The sequence below is a fragment of the Giraffa tippelskirchi genome, chromosome 3 (assembly GCF_054371585.1).
Source record: "Giraffa tippelskirchi isolate mGirTip1 chromosome 3, T2T-mGirTip1v1.2.pri, whole genome shotgun sequence".
Classification (NCBI taxonomy): domain Eukaryota; kingdom Metazoa; phylum Chordata; class Mammalia; order Artiodactyla; family Giraffidae; genus Giraffa; species Giraffa tippelskirchi.
The window spans coordinates 12,157,423-12,180,244 of record NC_137277.1 but is presented as its reverse complement, the minus strand read 5'-3'; the positions used below and the strand labels follow the sequence as shown (position 1 = coordinate 12,180,244).

The following is a 22,822-nucleotide window of genomic DNA, read 5'->3' as shown; positions in this document are numbered from 1 at the left end:
TCTGCTCAAGGACTGGCCCCACCTGCATAGGACGCAACACATGGCCCCTGAAACGTCCCTGGAGGCCTCCCAGGCAGGAGGCCAGACTATGGTACAGAAATCAAGGCTGTAGGAGAGGATCCCAGAGCCCCCAGCCTCATCACCTGCCTCCACTCTCGCCTCTACATCCGAGGAGGACCGTGGCTGCAACCCCCCGAGCTGGCCTGAGGAGCAGCGAGGCCACCACCCATGGCCCTGTGTCCTCAGCCCTCAGCGGAAGGGCCGCAGCTGCCAGCTGAGTGTATCCTCTCAGCTCTGAGCTCTTGGAATTGGGTGGGGAGTATTAATAGAAGGAAGCTTCAAAGACCAGGAACGCTGGGATTGCAGGCAGAGCAGAGGGACAGAGAAGGGCTATAAACGCTCTGAAACCCCACTCTGAGCTCTGGGATTACAGCCTGCTGCGGAGGGATGGCCTGGAGGGTGTTCAGGGGCTGCCCCCTGGCCCTGGAGGCACCGGAATCTGGAGGGGCTGGAAACAGGTAGGACAGTGCCTCAACCTTTCTCAGGTGGCCCAGTGAGGCCAGACACTGACCTGGCCAACCCCCTAGGCACTGGTAGGATCATCCCAGTGGGGCCGTCTAGGGGCCGCAGAGCTTCAAGCCTTGGAGGACCCCTCTGGGCCCCTCGAGGCAGCTCTTCTTGAACCTGGCCTCCCTGCCTGCCCTCTGCATCTGCTGGAAGCCCCCTACCCGCCAGCTTGTGTCCCAGGGGACGACCCCACTGGAAAAAGGGGTGAGTAGAAAGCACAGAAGACCACCATGACTCCAGGAGGGAGGTGCACCCTCTGCTCAGGCTGACAAAGTTCACAGATCGTGGTGGTCTTCAGGGTCCTCTAAGGGCATCACCAAGGGGTGGGGCTTGGGTGAGAGCTTGATGTTGGGGCTCTGGGTGAAGCAGTGCAGGGGGGCTGAGACAGGAGCAAAGTGAGGTCCCTGAGGCTCAGGGCTGCACCAGCACAAAGGGGGCTCGGGCCCAGGAAGTAGGTATGACATGGGCTGTTGGGGACCTTTGTGTCCACGGACGGCATCCTTGGCAACCGCCCATCCTCAACCTCACCCGTCTTGCCCAACGGTCACTCTCCTGGCCCCATGGCCAAAACAGGCAGCTAGGCTTCCAGCCCCCACACCCACCCTGAGCTGTCACTTCCTGGGGCGCACGACTGGCCCCCGGGCAGCCTCCAGGGCAGCCGGCAGCCAGCAGCCAGCACGCAGCCCTGCCAGGGACATGAAAGCCGGCAGCTTCCGCGCCTGCTCACCCGCGGGAGGGAGGAAGGCTTCCTTCCCCGAGCCCTGCCAGCTCTGTGATCGCGGGCGGGCAGGGACACCACCCCGAGCGGAGGCCCCACGGCTCCAGGGCGAGCTGACGGATGAAAGGAGACGGCTGCTAGTAGCAGGGGGCAGAGTGTCACCAGGAATCAGGCCGCGTGGGCGGGACAGGCAGCACCCCAGGGTTCCTAATTGGAGGGGGGTGCTTGGACGCTGGCCTCTCTCCATCCCAAAGCATCTTCCAAATTCAATGTTTATCAACAGGCTGGCCAAAAAGGGAGAGTGGGGGGGGAGGGAGGGAGGGAGGCAGGGCGGGTGGGGATAGAGGAAGGAGGCCTGGTGCCTCTGGGGCTCCTGGGGGGCTGCAGAAGGGGATTGAGAAGGGGAAGTGGGGATGGGGGGAAGCACCCTGCTCCCACCAACCTCGACTCCTTTCCTTGATGGGCTTCTAGCCTCTCTGCTGGTCTGACCCCATCCCCCCAAGATGGTGGCAGCCCCAGGCAGCAAGCAGATCCCCTTGCCCCAACACAGACCTCTGCAGGGCCTGCTGGCCATTTAACAAAGGCCAGCCTCTGTTACTAATTAAAATATCTGAAAAGACTTTAAGAGGAAACCATTAGGCCAGAGGGCTGGGGAGGCCCCGGGCTGCTCTCCTGGGGTGAAGGGACAGGACATTCCTTCTGGCTCTGGACTGCAGCCCAGCAGGGCACCGGATCAACACTCCTCACCCTGGGAGCTCTGGGGGCCTCCAGTGCCCGGGGAGGGCCCGCCGAGGCATTCCCAGCGGAGGCCATGGGATCCAGGGGACAGGCAGGGGCAGGGCAGCAGGCCTGGCAGCAGCCCCTCCAGTCTGCGGCCAAACTTGCCCGGCAGCTGGCACCCCAGGGGCCTCCTGGGCGGCTGGCCACCTGAACTGAGGCCTCTGACCCTTGGTCCTTTGGGGGCTCCCCGAGCAGCCCCACGTGCCAGCCCCTTCTCACCCAGACCCAGGGGCAGTCCTGGCTCAGGCCGGCGGCAGCCAGCTGGGCAGGTCCATCCCCACTGAAGCAGAAGGCACGAGACTGGAAAGCCCCACAACTGCCTTCAGAGGCGCTCTGGTACAAGCTCACCCCTCTACAAGGCCTTATCATACTTCTGACTGTGGCCTTACCCGCCCTCCCTGGCAGCTGTCCCTCCCAGGCCAGCCCCAGACGGTACCTGAAAGAGGGTCAGCGTGTGGTCGTCCAGGATGGTTTTTGGAGGAGCGATGACTGCGGAGAGGTGGTTGTCTGCACCAGGGAGTGCCCTCCCCCTCCCCTCCCCCATCACCACTCCCACCTTCTGCCCATGCTTGCCCCTACACCCCCAGACCCCACTCCCAGAACAGGCTTGAGAATGAGCCGGAGGATTTCTGAAGCAGCCTCCTCAGCTCACATCTCCCTGTCCGTCTCTCTGCTGTTGCAAAAACCCAGCCAGAAGCTGGGGAGAGGGCCGGGGGCAGACTCACCAGCAGGGGAACACCTGACCCCTCGACCCCCAGATGTTCTCCAAAGCCGGCCAGCAGCTCTCCCTGACACCCCCTCCCCCAGCCCCCACATCCCCCAGGGCAGGCGGGCAGCAGAGGGCACAGGGGTACTGAGCAGGGCAATGGTCACCCTCCCTCCCCGACTCCCCCAGCTCATGCTCAGACCCCAGCACAAGACCCGCCAGCCCCGCGCTGTTGGTTCTGTGGGAAAAGCTGCTTCAAGCCCTGACTGGGAGGGGCCAGGGTGGCTGAAAGGAGGTCCCGAGGAAGCACTCACACAGGTAGAATGGCAGCTCAGGGTTGCCCAGGTGGCTCCTCACAAAGTCCCGCAAATCCCCCACTGCAGGAGGAAGGGTGGGTAAGCAGGCACCCCACTCTGGGGCCATGCCCCCTCTGCAATGGGACAAGCCAGGTCCAACCTCCGTGCAGACCACTCCCCCCAGGTCACCGAGGACCCCACTCAGAACTGGTGGCATTGCTGTCTTTCTTCTAGGTGAGCTGCAGTCCCAGGCCAGAAACCCTGGTACTGGGTGTGGGGGAGCCCACCCTTCTCTGGGTGCTCCTCTGTCCCACCAATGCCCAGAACAGGTGGGTGCATGGAGGGCACCCAGTCCCAGAGGCACTGCCCAGCTGCTCTGCCAGGCCTCTGACGAGAGCGAGCCCCCAGCCCTGTGCCCCCTGCCTGCCCCAGAGCCCAGATGGAAGGAGCCTGGAGGGGCTCGTGGGGCCTCCCGCCCTCCTGGCCGCCCAGATGAAGCTGCTCACCGGTCTCGCTGGGGCGGAAAAAGCCCTGCAGGATGTAGCGGTCAGGAAACAGGACCCTCAAGACCACCTAGGCCAGGACAAGCCAGTTTGTCAGCAGGACAGCTGGAGCCCAACCCAGACAGCCGTACCCCTGGGCCCACAATGGGCAGACCTCCCCCATACTGGGCCAGCACCCCCTCACTTTGGCTGCCCCCTGAAACTCCTGGCCATGGGCTGGACACAAGGACCAGACAAGTACCCACGTGCACTTGTGAAAACACACACAGTGACGTTTTTCATCTTAAAATGGGGCTGACTGGTTCATTAACAAACCGCAGCCCTGCAGGCCTGGGCTGAAGTACAGGAGACCATGGCCAGTGACCTGTGGGCTGCGGGAACCGCAGGAGGCCTCAGCACAGAGCCGTGTGAAGACCACACTGTGCCCACCCCCCTGCTCTGGGTACCTTAGGGTAGCGCTGCAGCTTCTCCTTCATCTGAGCCTCCCTGAAGGCCTTGGTCACCAAGGGCGCTTCTTCCAGGCGCTTCCTGGGGAGGGGGCGGGCAGCGGTGAAGGTCTCACGTCTCCCCAGCCAGAGCGGAGGCCCACACCAGCTGGACTCTGGGCTTCTCCCTCGGGCTCTGTGAGCTGCTCCCCCACACAGGGCCAGACAGGACTAAGCACCCCCTGCCTGGGCCCCCACACCCTCCGAAGTGCTGCTGAGTGCATGGGTGTCTCAGAAGGGGCCAGGGCACACCCACCGCTCACTCTTGAGTTGGGCAAAGCGTCTTCTGACGTCGTCCACGGTCACCTCGAAGAACTCGTCAGGCAGCTCTGCAGGCCAGGCCTGGAGCAGCACCTCCAGGTCAGGGTGGCACACCACAGGATCTCGGTCCACCGGCTGGGCAGGCAGAGAGCTCAGCTGATGCAGGTCCCAGGAGGGGCCCAGGCTCCCCACCCCGAGGAGCTGGGGTGGCCACGCAGACCCTAGCTGAGCCATGTGCTGCCGGCCCCACCTGTCAGCTGGTGGCTAGGGCTCCAGGGTGGGGCGTGGGGCACCCGAGCCTGTCCAGGACCAGGGCCCCTCCCCCCAGGCCCGCCCACTCAGCAATAATGATGCCGAGACCCTCACCCAACAGGGCTCAGGGCCCAAGGGTCCCAGCGTAGCCAGGTCAGCGGGCACCCTGATTACTGGGGGGACTTGGACAGTGGATGAACGGCAGCCTCTCTGTTCACATCCTGTCTTCACGCGGGCTCCCCACGAGCCCCAGGAAGCCACCTGCTATCACAGTCTCCCAAAGTGGGGAACAAAACTGGGGAACAGTACCCTGGTCAGGGCCACGTCAGGGATTCCACGGGAGGGGCAGGATAAGCAACAGCCCCTAAATTAGAGGTTTGGCAAAAACCTGCCAGCCGCTGGCCCCGTGGCTAGACTGACCCCACCTCCCCTCCCTAGGGGAGCAGTCAGCCCCGCCCTCTGCCCACCGTGGGGACACAGGAAGGGACAGCCTCTCTCCTAATTGGCAGCAACAGCAACGGAAATTACAAGGCAGGGCTCGCTCTGCTTGCAGTGCCTCCGGGTGGGTAATTGCAGTGAGTGTAGCCCAACTGACTACAGGGGAAAACACCTTCGCGGTGCTGAGGCCGCCTATGGAGCCCGGCCTGATGGAGGTGTCCCGCAGGGCCCACGCCAGGTCCTGCCCTCCCTTGCAAGGACCATCCACAAACATCTGGGGTGAAGCTTCTCTTGCCTCCTGCTCCCGCCTACCCTCTCCTCCATGCCCCAGCCTTGCACAAGAATCCCACCCTCTGCCTTCGACACCCAGTGCCAGGCTCGGCAGACTTCTATCATCGTCCCTTCCTGCACTCTGGCCCGACCCCAGCCCCACTCGCTCTAAAGGTCAGACTCACCGTCCTGGGGCTGGCCAGTGCACCTGCCAGGTGGCCCGTGGCTGCTCCCCCAGCCACCCCTGAGGCCCTGACTGCCCACGCCGGCAGGTCTCTGCCATTCCTGAGCGCACAGCTGCGTCACGCCTCTTAACAAAGGGCGGTGGGCTCTTGCCAGAAAGTCCCTCTGATCTCAGGGCACTGGTGGCAGGGTGGCTAGGAAAGACTGGCTGAGGCCCGGGCAGTGGGGTCGGTAGGTGGCTGACCGAGGCCCCTGGGGGTTGCCCCCTCAAAGCCACAACCCTCCTGCAGCCCACAGGCAGTCCACGCCAAGCTTTTTATAACAAGATGCCAGGCGCCAGGCTGCCCCCCACAGCCACGGCGCCTGCATTCCAGAAGGGCCGAGCACTCGCCTGGGCTCCTGGGGGAGGGTGAGGGCAGACATGGATGTCCCTGAGCAGGGCACCGCAGTGTCCACGAGTGCCAGGCCCCTGGGCTCTCAAGCACAGAGCCCACAGGCCAACGAGCAGGCTCTGGGGCCACCCTGCCCCGGTCCCGCCCTCAGAGGGCCCCGTGTGGGCACATGAGTAAGTCACCCTGAGAATCCAGCCATAGGTTACTTGTGGTCTGTGGCCTGGAGCTGAGCCTGACCATCCAGAAGTGCCCCTGGTCCCCGACCCTGACAGCGTGGGGCCTCTGGCCTCCTCGTCCTGGGCACTTCCAGTGCACAGCCCAGGGATGACCTGGAGGACCGCAGGCTGCCAGCACTTTTCACAGCCCTCCCACAACTTCCAGAACAAGGACACAGGTGACACCAGCCTTTGGCTTCATACTGCTCAGGGGCCACTGACCTTCAGTCAGACAGTAAACTGACAAAAATCTCAGTGTTGGATCTACCCTCAATTCATGCCCCTCCTCTCACGCACGCCTCAGCTCTGCTCCAGAAGCCCGTCTGTCTGTCCAACAGCAGCCTGGAGCCAGGGTCCCACATGGGAGCCAGAGGGCCGGGAGAGAGCCACCTAGAGATCACTCTTCTGACTCGCCTGCATTGTCTGCGCCTTGGGGAAATTCCCTGCTCCTGGGCAGAGGAGCCAGGGCTCCGATGCTGCCCATCAGAGCCCAGACCACCCAAGTCCCAGAGCTGCCACCCTGACCCGGCCCCAGGAGGGCCCTGTCCCATGAGAAGAGTGGATTTCCATGGCTGGTTGGTAGGACGCATCACCCTGTCCTACCAAATGACCGAGGGCAAAGCCAGGGGGCCTCAAACACCTCCACACAGCCTGCCCAGTGGAGATATTTCCACTGCAAAGAGGAGAGAGACCAGGAAAGGAGAAAAGGGCCTGACAGCTCCATCCTGAGGGGAGGCAGAGTGGGTGTCTACAGCTCAAGTGCGGTAGACACGGCACCGGGGGAGGCCAAGCCCTGGCCCCGCTCACTTTGGATGCTCTGCTGGCAACCTGGCCCTCATTTGCTGTTCCTTCACCCACCGTTCCTTGGTCATGGGGACTTATTACGCACACAGGTCCCATCCTAGGTGGATTTATGGAGATGTTTTTGGATAGAGACTAGAGATCTAGGATGAGACACCATTAGGGGAGGAAAAAGAAAGGCACACAGTGGCCACTGTCAGAGGGCCTTGGTGCCCTCACCACAGAGACTGGGTTCCCGTGTGCTAGTTGAGGGCCAGAGCTCCCAGTTCTGGGATGGGGCTCCAAGATGAAACCCCCGCTGTGGGGTGGCAGGCTTGGAACCTTCTCAGCACACCTGACAGCTTGTCTTCACAGCCCAGAACTCCAGGTCTACTCTCCCAGAGCCTGCGGGAGCCGCTCAGAGGATGCGCCTCCACCAAGAACCCAATGTCACCAGGCCTGGGTCATCCTGGCAAAACTGCAAGTTTTCCATCATCAGCTCAGAGTCCAGCTCCTGAAGGCTGTCTGTATTCAGAGCAAAGACGTGGCTCCGACTCCCCCACTCCTTAACCCCCAGAAGGCCAGAGGAGCTGGTCTCTCCCCTGATGGCCTCAATGCTGTGGGCATCTGTCAGCGAGAAGATGGGTAGAATGATGAGGCGGCAGCCAGAGCCTGGGGTCTGAGTCCATGGAGTTGGGGGGGGATCTATACGACTGCCCGTGACAGATGAGGAAACAGGCAACATCCTGAGGGGAGGCACAGTGGGTGTCTACAGGCTCCAAGGGTAGGGCCTTAAGAGACAACCCTGCTGGTGAAACACCCAGCGGGGGTCCCTCATTTCCTGCAAGCACATGACCCTGGCACAGATTCCCTTGTCCCAGCCTCCACCAAAGTTATTACAGACAACACCCAGAAAACCAGAAAGGAGGAAAGTGGATGGAAAGAGCTGACGAGTCAGGGGGTCTGCAAACTGGATGAAACTGGTGAGGGGAACAGACGGCACCTGGGGAGGGATGAGACCCTCCAGAGGTGGGGGGATAGGAACACCCTCTGCAGGTGACGTTCAGAGGAGGCCCCGAGCGATGGCCTGAGGTTGGAGAGACGTTGGACTGACACCCGGGCCACTCAGCCATGGGGACTTGGGAACCAGCCACCAGCGCCTTTAGAAAGAGCCGCCACCACAGTGGGACAGACCCTTCAAGGAAGACCCGAGGGGAGGAAGTGAGGGCACCGCCCACAGTCAGCACCACTCTAGGTCAGCAAGGCCACAGGCACAGCCAGGGGCTGGGCCTGGAGGGGACAGGGCACCGGGCCAAGATCTGGGCCCACAGCGTCCCCCAACAGCTGGTGGACATGCTCCAGTGGCCACCACATGAGTGGCTGAGGATCCACTTGGGCACACTAGGGTCCCTTCGAGTCAGAAGCGGCCTCACTGCCCGCTGAGGTTTCATTTTCTTGACGGTAATTTTCCAGGACGTGATGACACAGGGAGAAAAAATGCAAAAACTATTTGGAGGTGACCTCAACCCCAGATTTTCCAGCTTCCCTGTGAGGGCTCTTGTGTCCCTCCCGCCCTCCCACCTCCCTCTTGCCCAGACTGTCCTCTGACAATGGTTTTTGGTAACAGGGAATGTGAAGCGTTTCCCCTTGAGGCTTGGAGCTGAAATGAATCACTACGCGGGAGGGACGTGGGCCAAGCCTCCATCACTCTCACAGCCTGCTGCCCTCCGGAGCACACACCGTGCCAACACGAGGCCAGGCCTGACCGGCGAGGCCGCCCTGAACCTGAGCCCCTCACCCGCTGGGCCTGTCGTGACACAGGCAGAAGCCAGGTCTGCCCCAGCCTGGGGCCGAGGTCCACACCTGGCTCTGCCCGCCTTCCGAGCAGGAAAAACCAGAGCAGATCTTTAAAAGAGAAATGCTGGGCTGCAACAGCGACACAGGCAGTTTGAAGCCGGCATCTCTCTGTGCACGCGGTGCACGAGCCCCCAAAGGACTGAAATAAGCAGACGCAGAGCGTGCGGTGGCTCTCCTCATCCACAGGGGAAGACGCTTGTTCCAGACCAGCAGGCCCAGGGGTGGACGCACACAGTGGACCAGGGCCAGGAGCAATCCCACACAGGGAGCCCCCGGGGCCCAATCAGGACGGGAGCCCGCCAACCAGGCCTCCTGGCCCTGTGGGCAGCTCTGGGTACCAAAAGATGCTCCAGTGGCCGGGGTGCCCTGCCCGTCTGTTCTCCATCATGGCTCCACAGGCCAGGCGTCTGTCTCTCCCCCGAGTCCAGTCACAGCTGACACAGCACAGGGACAGCTGGAGGGCACCTGCCGGTCACCAGGCTTCAGAAATCGCCTCAAGACTCAGCTGGGGCCTTCAAAGCGGCTGACCCATCTGCCGAAAACCCTCAGAGGACGTCCCAACTAAGGCCAAGGCTGGTGCCCGCGGGTATCCACAGTCACCAGCAGGTCAGGAACCCACCCTGGGTTCACACACAGGGGACAGTGAGCTGTGCTCTTGGGGGGCTGTCATGGACAGACATCCCAGACCAAGAGAAGGAGGGCGGCAGGCCAGCAAGGGGTGCTGCTCCTGGTCCACCCCAGTCCCCAGGTCCTGGCCAGGTTCCCCCCAATCCTGTGTGTTCTAAACCTTCCAGTAACCAGGGACAGCCAGATGTGAAGATGACGCCTGCCCCAAGGTGTGCGTGCAAGGTGCGGAGCAAGTCCTCAGGGCCATGTCTCCAGGGGAAAAGACCACCCCCCGGAGGGTGGGGGGCAGGCAGGGGAGACCGCGGTCAGCCAGCCCCGCCTAGGGGGTTGGGGCCTTTGATCACGAACCCCTGTGCCAGCTGCGTGGGGGGACGCCTGCTGGGAGCACGGACCAGCAGCACAAAGAGCTGCGGGGCAGCCTCCCGGGCCAGCGGAAGGACTTCAAAGGACAGGCCAGGGGCCGCCGGGTAGCCCCAACCTCTCCCCGCACCCGGTTCTGACGGCCAGTAAAACTACCTTCTAATAATTAATGTTTTGACATCAAAGGCAGGAGCCGCCCGGGTCTGTAAACCATCCTGGGCCTCAGCCGAGGACCTGCCTGTATTTCATCCTGTCTCTTCTGACTCTTCATTCAAATCCAAAACCACACACAGGCAAAACATTAATGGGAAACTTGGAAACTCTTCTTGATTACTAAAATGTACCTTTGAAGTTCCCCCGAAAGTTCTGTTTTGTTCCCTTCTCCCCTCCCCCAGGACTTGAGGGGACACAAAGCAGACACCATGTGGCCAGCCGGGCCTCCGGGTGCGCGGCTGTCAGTGTGACAGGAGGCACGAGGCGGGCGGGCGGGCGGGGGATGCTCCACAACCAACCAGCTGCTGGGGCTCCCAGATCAAAGACATGCACTGCTGGCGGCCAGGCAGACCCTCCCTGGGACCCCTCCTTCCTGGGGGCCCTGGGGTCAGCACTCAGGGATTCACTGGGAACCTGTGCCTGACAGCAACCACTACCAGGCCGGCACCAGCCCAGGCCACTCCCCACACAGCCATGGGTGTCAGCGGGTTCCCAAGAGATGCAGAGAGCCACAGGCTTTACGTTGGGAGGAGGAGACAGTCAGCCCCAGTTCTAGCTTTCTGGCCCCCAAACTCAGGGATCCCTCCCCCAAAGGGCAGGCCTGAAGGGAGTCAGGCCCCTGGTCCTGGTTCACCCCAACCACAAGGCTCTGTGTTCAACCACTGATTCTGGGCCCAGGTGATGAGACTGGGGGCTTCATACTAGTATCTAATGCAGCCCAAACATCAGTGTAGAAGCCAGTGGGGTCCCTAAAAGGCCAGGGTGCCACCACCAACTCCCTAGGATGGACATTCACGGGGCTTGGGACTGGCTCAGTCCCCACCCCATCCATTTCAGCAAGAACACACAAAGGGTGGTTCAGGAAGCAGGAGGAGGTCTCTGATGCCTGTTCCTCTGCAGGGACTCAAGCTCTGTTTCATGGTCAAGCCGCCCCAACACACAGGCACAGGTGCCCCTACTTTTCCAGGCTCTGTTTCATGGTCGAGCCCTCCCAACACACAGGCACAGGTGCCCCTACTTTTCCACCGTCCTCCTGTGTGTGACCTGCAGCAAGAGTGAGGAGGGGGCTCTAGAAGAGACAGGGTGCAGGCAGGCTCCAGCACTAACACATCAGTGCAACTGCAACTAACAGAGTAGCTAAACACATCACCGAAACTGGACTGACCTCTGGAATGCAAGGATAGCTTGATGGGAGAGATCTACCCAAAACCACATCATGCAAATGAACTGAAGGAGACATAAGGCATGGAATTACCTCAATGTGGGAAAAGCAGTTCATAAAATAACCACACTTATGATAAAGAAAAATTCTCAGAGAATAAGAAATAGAAACCCTTGATTTGATCAAGACTTTTCACAGCCTTCAGCATCCTTCACAGATAAACTAAGATTACTCCCTATAAGATCAAGGTCAAGACAAGGATGCTCACTAAATTTGCTATTCAACAGACACCAGAAACCCAATCACTGATATACAACAAGCAAAAAAATGAGAGAAGAACATCAAGGAAAAAGATAAAACTGACATTATTTGCAGACTCCAACTGACTCGGAGAAACTGCTGGAACCAGGAAAGCAGGTGAGCACCCCACTGCCCGGGTGGAGCCTCACCACCCTCACTCCAGAAGCTCCCAGTCCAGGCAGGGACTCCTGCAATGGCTCTCCATCAGCTGCACAGGTGATTGTAAAGAGCAGTTTCTTTTGGCAGCGGCATCCTTCTCATCACATAAAACCTCAAGTGGACCCTGTGTGGGCACATGGAGTCACCCTGCCTGGAAGGAAGGGGAGAGGAAGGTGGAGAACCTGGGGGCCCTGCTCCAAAGGTGCAGCAGTGTCTCAGATAATGCCCACGTGCACCTGTGCAACCTCAAGGGCTCCAGAGGTGAGAACGTGCCACCCAGGCTGCCAACCCAGGCTGGCGCCACCGTAAGGTCTCCATTAGGAAAGACCCTCTCCAGCCACAAGCCAGAGGCCTAAGCTGGACTCTAGAGGAATGCACAGAGCCTCTTTAGGGGCCAAGCCCAGGAGGCAGGGTGCCCAGGACAGTCCCAGGGCAAGACATTCCTTGGTGCCCAGGAACCCAAGACACTGAGAAATCTACAACATGCCATTCCTGAAAACAGGGTCTGTGAACACTGCTGAGGGAACAGTCACACAGAGGGACACAAGCCCATGGGAGCTTTGCCCTATGACTCATGAAAGCCCTACTGGACAAAGTCCCAGAGGCACTCCGAGGGGAAAGTCCTGCATCGGCACCTAGCTCAAGCACCTGACCTGATAGAAGTCATGCCTGTCCTCCCTTTCAGGAGCTCCGCCAAGGCTGCAACTGACCAGCGCAGGGCTGGCCTGACCTACAGAAGACCAGAGATGGCCTTGGGAGCTGGCACCACAGACGGCGGGGAGGCAGACACTGGCTACATGCCTGACTTCTGCAAAGGTGTTGGCCACCTGGGGGTCCCCTCGCTTAGCATGATACAAGATGCAGGGTCCCGGCCACTGTGCATGTCTGTGTGTGGTCAGAGCAAGAGATGGGAGCAGGCCTCAATGCAAGGGAGGGTGCAAGACTCACGACAGCTCAAAGGTGCCCACAGACAAACTCAACATCTACAAAAGCCCCACGCTGCCCTGATGGCAGGTGTCTATGCAGTAAGTGGTACTGGGTTGGCCAAAAAGTTCGTTCTGGTTTTTCCATACTATCTTACAGAAAAACCCAAATGAGCTTTTGGGCCAACCCAATACTTCAACACTGAGAAGGCAATAGCACCCCACTCCAGTACTCTTGCCTGGAAAATCCCATGGACGGAGAAGCCTGGTAGGCTGCAGTCCATGGGATCGCTAACAGTCGGACACGACTGAGCGACTTCACTTTCATTTTTCACTTTGATACGGTGGAGAAGGAAATGGCAACCCACTCCAGTGTTCTTGCCTGGAGAATCCCAGGGATGGGGAGCCTGGTGGGCTGCCGTCTATGGGGTCGCAGAGTCAGACATGACTGAAGCGACTTAGCAGCAGCAGCAGCAATACCTCAACAGAGTTGATCAGACAGGAAAACTGGGTCACGGAGGCAACCCAGAGCCTAGGCCCTTCCATCCGAGCTCACAGAGGGCTGTGCACCCTCCTCCCAGCCATGGCTCAGGAGGCCACCAAGAACTTCCCAGAAGTGTCCAGCAGAGATGTCCAAGGCCCAACCACAAGGCCACAACGTTTGTGAAGAGTGAGCAAACTCACCCTCTTCTGGCCAGCAATGGGACACAACGGGTGAGCTGGGGAATGCCTGGCTCAGGAGTAAAGGTGGCATGGCACAGTCAATGCCAAACCACCTTCACATCAGTGCTGGTCAAACCCACCAGCCTGCAGAAGGCGAGGTACCAGCTCTGGGAAGGATGGCTCTGTTGACTGTGACGTGGCCACAGGGATGTACAGATTTGTCAAAACCCATCAACAGTACATCTAAAATGGTGCCTCAAGAAAGTTAATTTCAAGCAAAACAAAGCCAAAACATCACTTCCCTGAGAAGATGAAAACGTACCCAAGTGACCCTGCTGTACCCTAGGCTGACCAGCCACCAGGTCAGGTGCTGTCAGGAAAAAGGACCCCAGCGTCCAGCCCAGCTCACCCCTTACCGGCTCCGGCTCTGGCTGAGGCTCTTGGCCAGGTCTCGACTTCTTCGGCTTGGAGGGGCCTGCAGGGCTGGAGAAGGACTTTGGCAGTTTGGCTGAAGATGACATCAGAGGCCTCGCAGACCCGGAGGGGCCCCCCAGCCGCTGTCCCCCTCCAGAGAAAGGAACAAAAGGGGTAGGTGGGGGCTCCTTCGAGATCTGCTTCGCCTGAGCATCTGCTGGTTTCGGGCCTAGGCCATCCACGCGGCTGGCACCCGGGCTCACTGCCTCATCCTGACGGCTCACATCGCCCTGGCTGAGCCCCGTGGAATTCAGCGGGAGCCCAGGGCTACTGGCTGCCTGGTCAGCCGACATGGAGGGGGTCGGGCTTCCCGGGCTTTTGCTCCAGGAGGCCCCAGGCTCCTGCTTGCTGGCAGAGTCACATCGCTTCATGGAAAACCTGAGTGGAGATGCCCGGGAAGCAAGTGAAACTCCACACGTGGAGCCCTGGATCTCACGGTGCCAGACCCCTAGCCTCTGATGACTACCAAACTGAACCCAGTGCCCCAAAAGCACCCCACAGCCCTTCCTGACCCACCTCACCTCCCGGGGGAAGGAACGTGCACAGGGTCACCATGCCAACCCTGCCAAGGGCAGATCCCCCACCTGACGCTGCACCCTAGGGTGCCCAGCCCCCCAGGCTGTAGGCAGGAGAAGCCACCGGCGAGGGTCTGGGCTTTCCCATGTTTCCTGCTGCATTTCCTGTGAGACCCCCGTTTTCTAAACCAGACTCAAAGACACGCCCCACCTGATGATCGCACTGCCCCCAGTAAGGCCCAGCGACTGCAGCGTTGTGCTCTGCAAGGCGGTTCTGCCGGTCACCTATGAGGGGGGGACAGGACATCCTGCTGACCCCGTGCTGATGAAGTTCCCCACCTGCTGAGCCCGCCGCACGCTGCCTCCCCCAGCCTGGGCACTGTGTCACCAGCACTGTGGAGTCGCCCTGCCGGCCCCAGCACCCAAAAGGCCTGGGTCCAGCCCCTGCACCCCAATCTACATCTGAGCATTTGTCTACTCATCCACGTCTGTTTCCCCACCCCCATCGCATCCGAGGTCTGGGTGGGCAGGGCTTGGGCCTGGGTTAGCCACATCTGGCCAGCTGATGTGTCCCGAGGACCAGGACTGACCATGATGGCCTCAATCCGGGCCCAGGTGCCCAAGGCCCAGTGGTCTCTCTCCTCCAGTGGAAGATGTCTCCCCTCAGGTCCCTCCCACTCATAGCCCTGGAACCCTCACCCTGCTGAGCCCTGGGTCAGGAACCTCAAACTGGGATAAATAGGTGGGTGTGGCCCATCCATACCAGGGGCCCCTCGGGGACAGTGGCCACCCCAGGCCAGGAAAGGGCATTTGGCCAGGGTTGAAACAAAAAGCCCCTGTGAGCCAGGGCACTGAGCGCCAGGAGGGTCCCCCGTCACGGGCAGGCGGGCGGGGACAGGCAGGGCCTCAGTGCCAGGCCAAGCCTGCACCACGCCACACTCGGTTTTGAAAAAGATCAAAACATGAAGCAAAGCAAATATTTATTAAAATGAAACCACTTTTGTGACTCTTGGGCTTTGGGAGAAGCTGAGAAAACAAACAGGGCTCTGAGGGAGGTTTGGGAGCAGCCCGGGCGGCCCGCGGTTGGCTCCAGCGGAGCCGGCGTCCTGCCTTTTTTCCATGAAACACATCATGCTTTCAGGGCCCAAGTCTGCCCGTCGCTGCTTTGAAAGCAGGTCTGAGGGAGTGAATTTTCCAGATTGGAAAGTGGGGCTGGGCCTGTGTGGCAGCTAGGAGTGGGCGGCGGGGTGCGGGCCAGGCGGGCGGGTCCACAGCTCACCTACCTCATCCCTCATGTACACGCAGACCGGGCTGGCCTCACACGGCCGCTCCAGACACTCCCTGTAAGGAGAGTGAAGAAAGCATCAAAGGCGGCCACCGCCCGGGGACACTGCTGCCCTCAGGACGGCACCCTGGCCAGCACCACGGGGGACCCGCCCACCCTGGCTGCCCCACAGCTGGCCATCAGCCTGGCGGAGTCTCCCACCCGCCCCTGGCCTCCGGGCTCAGAGCAGAGAGAGGACAAGGAACAGGGGGACGGGCAGCACCAGGCACCTCCCAGATGGGCCTCACGTCTCTGGCAACTGTCCCCGCGGTCGGTGATGACAAGTCCTGGGGGACCGTGATCTGAGCTTTTATCTAAACTTGTCCCCTGAGTGGGCTGGTGCCACCAGAAACACCAGGATCACTTGGCACGGATCTATCACATGGACTCCAAGGAGAGAGTGGGGCAACCCCAGGACTAACAGGGAGGTGGGCAACAGGCCCGGCCACCAATGCCCCTCCCCTGTAAAGCAGACCCCGAGATGGGAGGGAAGGGCCCTCGGGAAGCATAGCTGGGCACGCTGGAGGATGGAGGGCATGTAGGTGCACAATCGGGCACACGCTCAGGACAGTCCACACCACATGCACCGGCCTGTACCTCGATGGACACCGAGGTTACAAGCACACGGTGGCCAAGCCCTGGCTTTGGATGGTTAAACTGCTGGTGGCAGGCCTGTGACAACCAACTCAAGTTCATTTCTTCATCTCTGCATTTCCTGACACATAACCGTAGAACCAGTCCCCAAATAAAGGCCCATCCCAGACCCACTAGCAGTCTCCCAGGCCTGGCCCTCTCCTCCAGGAAGGGTGATGAGCCGGGAGGCAGGAGACCCGAAGCCCCCTTAGGCCATGCAGCTCAGCCCAGCCGGGCCCCAGGGCCCAAACACAGAAGTGGCTGGGATGGGATTACACAGGTGCTGAGCTGGTACATGTATGGACACTGGAACACTGCCTGGGCCCACCCCAGACCTGTGACAGAGGACCCATGTCCTCTGTGCGGGTTCAGCACATCTTTTCTCCCATCTGTTTGCTCTCACGTTTTACGGGGCCAGGCCTCAGGAAAACACAAGACCCCAAAGTGCCAGAGAGTCAGCCCTTGCCAGGCCCACACGCTCTTCATCCTGACGCCAAAACAGAGGAGGAGCGAGGGAAGATACTCCAGCAAACAAGATCCCAGGCCCAGAGAGGAAGAAGGAGGGGGAGACACGGGGGTCCTGCTCCTTTCAACAGCAAGAGAGACGGCAGCTGCCCGGGCTCAGAAAGCTGGCTGACTGCCCATCGCAAGACCAGCAGAGCCCTCTCTGCTCTTGGGGGCTCTGGTCAGGCGTCTCCCTCAAAAATCCTCGCCCGCGGCACCTGAGGGCAGCCCGGGAACCGCAAACCACAAACGGGGACGAGAGCACGGCAGCACCCGGGAAGGCATGCCTGCCTGCCTGCTGTCCTCAGAGGCCTCTGGACATCAAACAGCAGCCCGGCTTTGATGTTGGCTCCTCCAGAGGGATCGGGTTCCCGCGTGTGGGATCTGAGAGAAGGCCCGTAAACACGCTGAGGGGAGTGGCAGCCACGATCACTTCCAGACTTTCCTGGCCAATTAGCAGCGTTCTCGTGTCCGGCCGAGGACAGCGGACCAGGAGGTTCCAGTTCATTGGCAAGCCAAAGCCACCACTCCCTGCCACAGGCCTTGCTGAAGATCCTCATTCTCAGAGGGAACTTAGCAGGGCCCTCCCGAGGACCCCTGTGCCCCTGGAACTGCCCTCAGCACCCCTAGCCCAGGCAGGGCCACTGGCCCAATGGGGTGGTGCTGGGGAGGATCTTGCTTCATCTAAGGCCAGCACACCTGCTCCTGGGGCTGGGCCAGGGGCCAGGGGGTCGGCCAGGCAAGGCCAAGGTGCTGCTGTCCTTCACCCACCACAGAGTGCCACCCTACAGATGTGGGCTCCCGGCAGGGCTGCCAGGGAAGTGATGCTGTAAATGCGGGGCAAAGCAGTTTATCTGGAGCCCCTTCTGTTTTTGTCACCTCTTTGGGCCTGACCAAGTGGGGTTGGTACCAACTCAGGTGCCTCTGACACAAGCCTGGCACCACCACACTCCCATGCAAGAATAACCAAAACTGACAGAAACCAACCCAAACTAACAGAGCTGTGCCTGCAGGCTCAGAGGGGCCCATGAAGCCACCAGAAGGTCCAAGGGTGGGCAAGGCTATGTCCTGAGGGGCCAGGTGACTCACCCCCACCACACTCAGCAACCTGGCCCATGAAGAAATGAGGTTAGCACCAGATGGAGCAAGAAGGACGAGGACTGGCCAAATCACAGGGATTCCTTCCCCTGAGCAGACAGAACGGGAAGTTTTGAGAGCAAAGCGGCCTCTGGCCTTTCCAAACAAGGCTGGGGGCGGGGAGGGAGGCCCACCTGAGACCACTGAATGAATAGCCCAGCATCTGTGCCTTGTGCTAACCCCCCACAAGGCCTGGGTCTGGGCTCTGCATGACCACGGCTGGTCCCTAACTTCACAGGCAGCCCTTCCCTGCAGCCCACGGTGCCTTGGGGGCCGCACAACCCCAAGAGAACAGGCAGATGGCCTGTCTTTCCCAAGGACCCCTGAATCCCTGCTCTTACTATCCACAGGGTGAACATGGCTGAGATGGACCAGCAGGCTCAGCCATGAAATCAGGCTCCGGTGCCGAGGGGCAACGGGCTTCAGGGGAGAATCAAGCCTGCATGGCATGCCTGGAGCCTCCCTGCAGCAGACGCCTGGGAAGCAGAGAGGAGGACGGGCCAGTCCACATGGAGCCAGTGCCATCCTCCGTAGCAGCTACCAGTCCACACGGGTGCTGAGCACACACAGGGCAGCTGGCCCAGAGGGAGGCCAGCTCCAAGTGTGAGACATGCCAAATTTCAAAGACCTCCTACCAACAAAGAATGTAAAATATCTCCTTTTTCCTGTTGATTACATGTTCAGAGGATAATATTTTGGATATACTGAGTCAAGTTAATTATATTCCTAAAATTAATTGCCCCTGTTTTTACTTTTCTTTGATGTGGCTACCAGAAAATTCTGAATTACCTCCTTGTCCCGCACGTGTGGCCCACATGGCACATCCAGTGGACAGTCTGTTGCTCCAGATGCTGGCGTCAGGGCTGGGCCACTGTCCACCGTGATCCCCAAGTGGAGGACCCACCACCTGACCCACAGTGGACCCGGGATGCCGAGCTCACTCCCACAGCTCCCAGCCATGCACGGTGCCAGTCGCTCAGGGACGCTTACCACTTCCCGAAAGCGTCAAGTGAGAAAACCCAACTTCCTGCTCGTTGGTTGGGCCACTCTTGGGCACGTGGAGACTTGGAATTCCCAGAGCCGCCCACCCCCCGGCCAGTGAGGGAGCTTCTATGAGCCAGCTGGAGCTCCCTCACCACACTGGACCTGTCAAGCGGCCGCCCCGCACTCCGTCAGCAGGGCCCTCTTGTGGCCCCAGCGTGAACTCACTAGTTCACTGGGCATCTGGCCATGGCTTTGGGGCCAAAGCCACCACCCACCCTCCCACATTTGAACCCTGCTTCACAGTTAGCGAATGCCAGCTTCCAAGCAAAGGCCAGATCTGCGCTTCTAGAGACAAAGCCTCGGCAAGTTCCATCTACAGGTCCAGCAATTCTGCCTCCAGAGTAGATCCTCAGGGCAGAGCAGTCAGCAGTTTGCTCAGAGAGTGCACGTGGTACATGTGTGACCTTGTGTGTCTAAAATGGCTGTTTCACCCTCATCCACTGAACCACCTAGCAAAACAGAGAATTCTACAACAAATGTATTTCCTACAGTGTTTGAAGGCACTGTGCGGCCACCTTCCTGGTGGTACCATGGGGAGCTCGAGCCCAAGCCTGCCAGCCCCCTGAGGGTGTGGAACCATCCCCGCATCCCCAGCTCCTGACGAGTCACAGCGATGCCACCAGATTGGGCCCCACTGGCCCAGGCACAACCAGGCTGTCACTCAGAAACGCATGCCCTTCGGTTCCAGGACCGCTTCCCACCAGCTTCCTCCTGTGCTTCTGTTTTCTTTCTAGAGTTGAGGCACGGGAGCTGGCACGCTGGCCTGTCCAGACTCCCCATCCTCTGGCCTCTGTGCTCATGCCTGGCGGCCTGACTCTGTGGCTCCTCCCAGGAGGAGGCAGGGCAGGGATTCTGCACCCCAGGTCCAAGGTTTGCTCCCATGTCTCCATGGCCCCATGTGCCCTCAGGCATCTGCTACCACAGGAAGAATGCACTCTAGCAGGCCGCAGATCAGCCAGACCAGCTAACCCTCAGGTGCCTCAGCAGAACGGCAGGCCCCCAGTCCACCAGCACTCCCAGACACGCAGCATACTGGCATGTGTGTCTGGGATCTTGCCATCTGATCCACAGCTGTGGCTGACCCCGGCACCTTCTACTGCAGCTTCCTGATCTGCTTCCGAGAGTTCATGTTTCTGAACCCTCCTTTTAATGGCATCCAGCTCCCCAGTTCCAACAGCCTCTCCATCCTCCGATAAAAGGAAAAAATGCTCTTGCCTGTCCTGACAGCTGCTGTCCCTTCCTGTTTGCACTGGACTCTCCTGTCAGGCTCGCTCAAATGTCTGGGCACCTTGGCTGTGAACTCCCAATTACACTGGGGCTCTGGCCAGGACGCAACTGGCTGTCAGTAACCAGGTGGTGATCTGAGGAGCCACCCATGCCCCCAACACTAGAAGCCTCCAGAATTCTGGGAGCTCACGTTCACCTATCCCCATTTTTGGGACAGTGTGGGCAGAGCCCCACCCTGCCCAGGGAACCACCTCCAGCACCAGCAGTGTGGAGTCTGTGGTGATCTAGGACCTCACCTCCTCCAGCGCCTGCCATGGCCCCCCCTCCCCTTGTCACCCTCCCCACCCTGTCACTGTGAGGACCCTACCCAGAGTCCCCTCTTCCACAGAGACAAACCTAGTTCTCGGCACTTGAGAAGCATCAATTCATCTCATCATCATATCACCCTTGGGAGGCCCAGAGAGGGCAAACAACTTGCCCAAGCCACACAGTAACCACTACATCCTTCCATGGTCCCTTCCATTCTGTTGCTAGAGTCCTTTAAAAGTGGACAAAGACTTCCACCCCACAAAGAAAAATCAGAACTTAAAAGACTACCATTTTGACACTTTCAGAAACAAAGTTTAAACCATTAATCATCAGGTAGAAACTAACCCAAGTCAACTGTCATTAGAGTGTTTTCTTTAAATACAGCCCATTCTCATGACAAGGGAGTTTTATAGCTGCAGCATTTGTCAGCTGAGAAGCCCAGCACCCTACTTCTCTATTTAATGCTCACTACACCAGAGAGGGTCTCTTGGGTCCCCCACAAGCTCTTCCAGGAGGGTAAGGCCTGGCCATCACACCAGGACACCCAGTAAAGACAGATGAGCTACTGGTGTAGGCCAAAGGCGGTACCCGCTGTGGCTGGTGGAGGCCAAAGCACAGCTCCGGCTTGCGGCTCTGGATCAACCCCAGTGACCGCGGCAACATCCCCACAGCGGAGGAAGGCACGGCCCACAACCCGCTCAATACTTACCTGATCTGGGCAAAGTGGCAGAGAAGCTCCCACAGCGACTGGCCTGAACAGAAAGTGTCTTGCAACCTAGAGCCATCATCTAACTGCAGAGCGATGCGCACCTGAGGGGTGAGACATCAGAGCCAGGTCAGGAAGAGGAGCACTGTCCTAGCTGGACCCCGCCCAGGTCTGGTCCTCAGGGCACAGGCGGAGGGCACTGTGTTTGCTGAATTTTTTTAAAATAAGTGAGCACACTGTTTTATGAGATGCTTTTAACAATTATCTCCCAAAATAGGGACACAAATCTATAACCCACAAGGAGGATAAATTCTCTGGTCCCTCTGTCAAGTGACAGACACACTAAAGAACAAAGTCCCCAGGTGAAGACCTTGCTCAGCTCGTTGCCACAATGCAGTGCATGACTCTAGGTCGCTGCTACTCCTGCCCTTCTGGCCAAGGGACTCCTCCAGGGCACGTTTATTTACATTGTGTGTGTCAGTCGCTCAGTCGGTCCGACTCTGCGACCCCATGGACTGTACCCCACCAGGCTCCTCTGTCCAAGGGATTTTCCAGGCCAAGACTACTGGAGTGGGTTGCCATTATTTACATTAAATCCCAATAAAAGACAAAGAAGAAACCGCTCTGTGGGAAAGTGTGAGGGGGTCTCTAGCCACGCCCAAGGAACCCCCTAGGGAAGTCAGGGTTCCTTCCACATCAAAGGCTGAGAACCACAACTGTAAAGGAAAAAGAAGTCTATCGGGCTCAGCCCCAGGCGCCTGACTCCCGGTGGGCTCTAGACTGAGAACTAACACCCCTGAGGCCCTAGCCTTGTCTCTCAACTGGGATGAAAACCGCTTCCCTGCAGTGTTGGGAGGATTTGCACTTTCGTTCGTAAAGGACCTGCCTGGGCACAAGAAGGCAGCTATCACCATGATTCTCATCTCTGTCCGTAGTAATCCTTCTACCATTTGCTAAAGCCCTAGGGAGCAAAAGTTGCGGATTTGGTAGAAAGCAGTGAGCTGCGGTCAGAAGACTTGGGCTGTGCTCTCACTGCGCCCAGTCAGAGGAAGCCTGCGCCTCACCCTGTGTGTCTTCATCCCAGAACTCAGGCTGCACTGGACACGGCACAGAGAGTCCTGCCGGCTCCAAGATTCTTGGAGATAGTCTACGGTGAATGCTGCCAGCATGCTGACATGGACACAGCACAATTAACCGCCCCCACTCCAAAACACATTCAGCACAAAGAATGAAAAGTCTCATTTCCAATCATCAGTTTTTGGAATAGAAAAGTGGCTGTCGCCTGACCGAGAGAAGCCAGTCTCACCCGAGGATGGGGACGAGCGCCTCGCGTGCACAGCCCATGCTCCCCACCCCATCTGCTTGGCCCAAATGGTCTGAAAAGAAGAGCTGGGAGGCACACTGCCACCCTGAGAGCCACCTACCATGTTCTCAGGCCCCTCGCGGCTCCGGGAGATGGGCACCATCTCCAGCTTGGCGTTATTGGGCAGGTTGGCGAATCGCCACTGGAGAGAGAGGTCAAGCACATTCCTCTGAAACCTGCAAAACAGATCAAAGCCTCAGGCTGCCCCCGACCCGAACACAGCCCAGCATTGCCAGGAGCGGGCTACGAGCAGACACCCTTGTCTGGCCAGCACTTCCACAGTCCCTGGCGGCAAAGGTGCAACAACTGAGGGATGGCCTGAGAGCCTGCAAAGACAGGGTGGGTCTCTGACTCCAGTAGCAGGTCTTCTGAAGGAAAAAGAGTGAGCACTGATACAGTTCGAGCAAGAACAGTGAGAACACAGACAGGTCACCCCTGGGGCAAAGCAAGCGCTTGCTCCCTCAGACCATGAAGCA

General features: G+C 59.4%; 1 protein-coding gene and 1 long non-coding RNA gene across 11 annotated transcripts in view; one reads left to right on the top strand and one right to left on the bottom strand.

The window, feature by feature from the left end:
- ASPSCR1 (ASPSCR1 tether for SLC2A4, UBX domain containing) overlaps positions 1-22,822 on the bottom strand; it is a 28,555-nt gene that overhangs the window by 1,687 nt on the left and 4,046 nt on the right. For 2 of the 10 annotated variants that reach the window (XM_081576369.1, XM_081576370.1), the window contains exons 3-13: positions 22,408-22,522; positions 20,987-21,087; positions 15,383-15,440; positions 14,311-14,384; positions 13,527-13,962; positions 4,312-4,451; positions 4,017-4,098; positions 3,574-3,640; positions 3,086-3,148; positions 2,502-2,554; positions 1,295-1,398 (exon numbers count right to left, since the gene is read on the bottom strand). In XM_081576369.1, coding sequence (XP_081432495.1) covers positions 1,295-1,398; positions 2,502-2,554; positions 3,086-3,148; positions 3,574-3,640; positions 4,017-4,098; positions 4,312-4,451; positions 13,527-13,962; positions 14,311-14,384; positions 15,383-15,440; positions 20,987-21,087; positions 22,408-22,522 — 1,293 coding nt within the window. Of the gene's footprint in view, positions 1-1,294; positions 1,420-2,501; positions 2,555-3,085; positions 3,149-3,573; positions 3,641-4,016; positions 4,099-4,311; positions 4,452-13,526; positions 13,963-14,310; positions 14,385-15,382; positions 15,441-20,986; positions 21,088-22,407; positions 22,523-22,822 lie in introns of all 10 variants that reach the window. The other 8 variants (XM_081576371.1, XM_081576372.1, XM_081576375.1 and 5 more) reach the window with 6 other exon arrangements.
- LOC145541056 (uncharacterized) lies at positions 369-10,053 on the top strand. The gene is made up of 2 exons (XR_014078735.1): positions 369-518; positions 8,474-10,053. It is a non-coding gene; the product is annotated as an uncharacterized LOC145541056 (long non-coding RNA).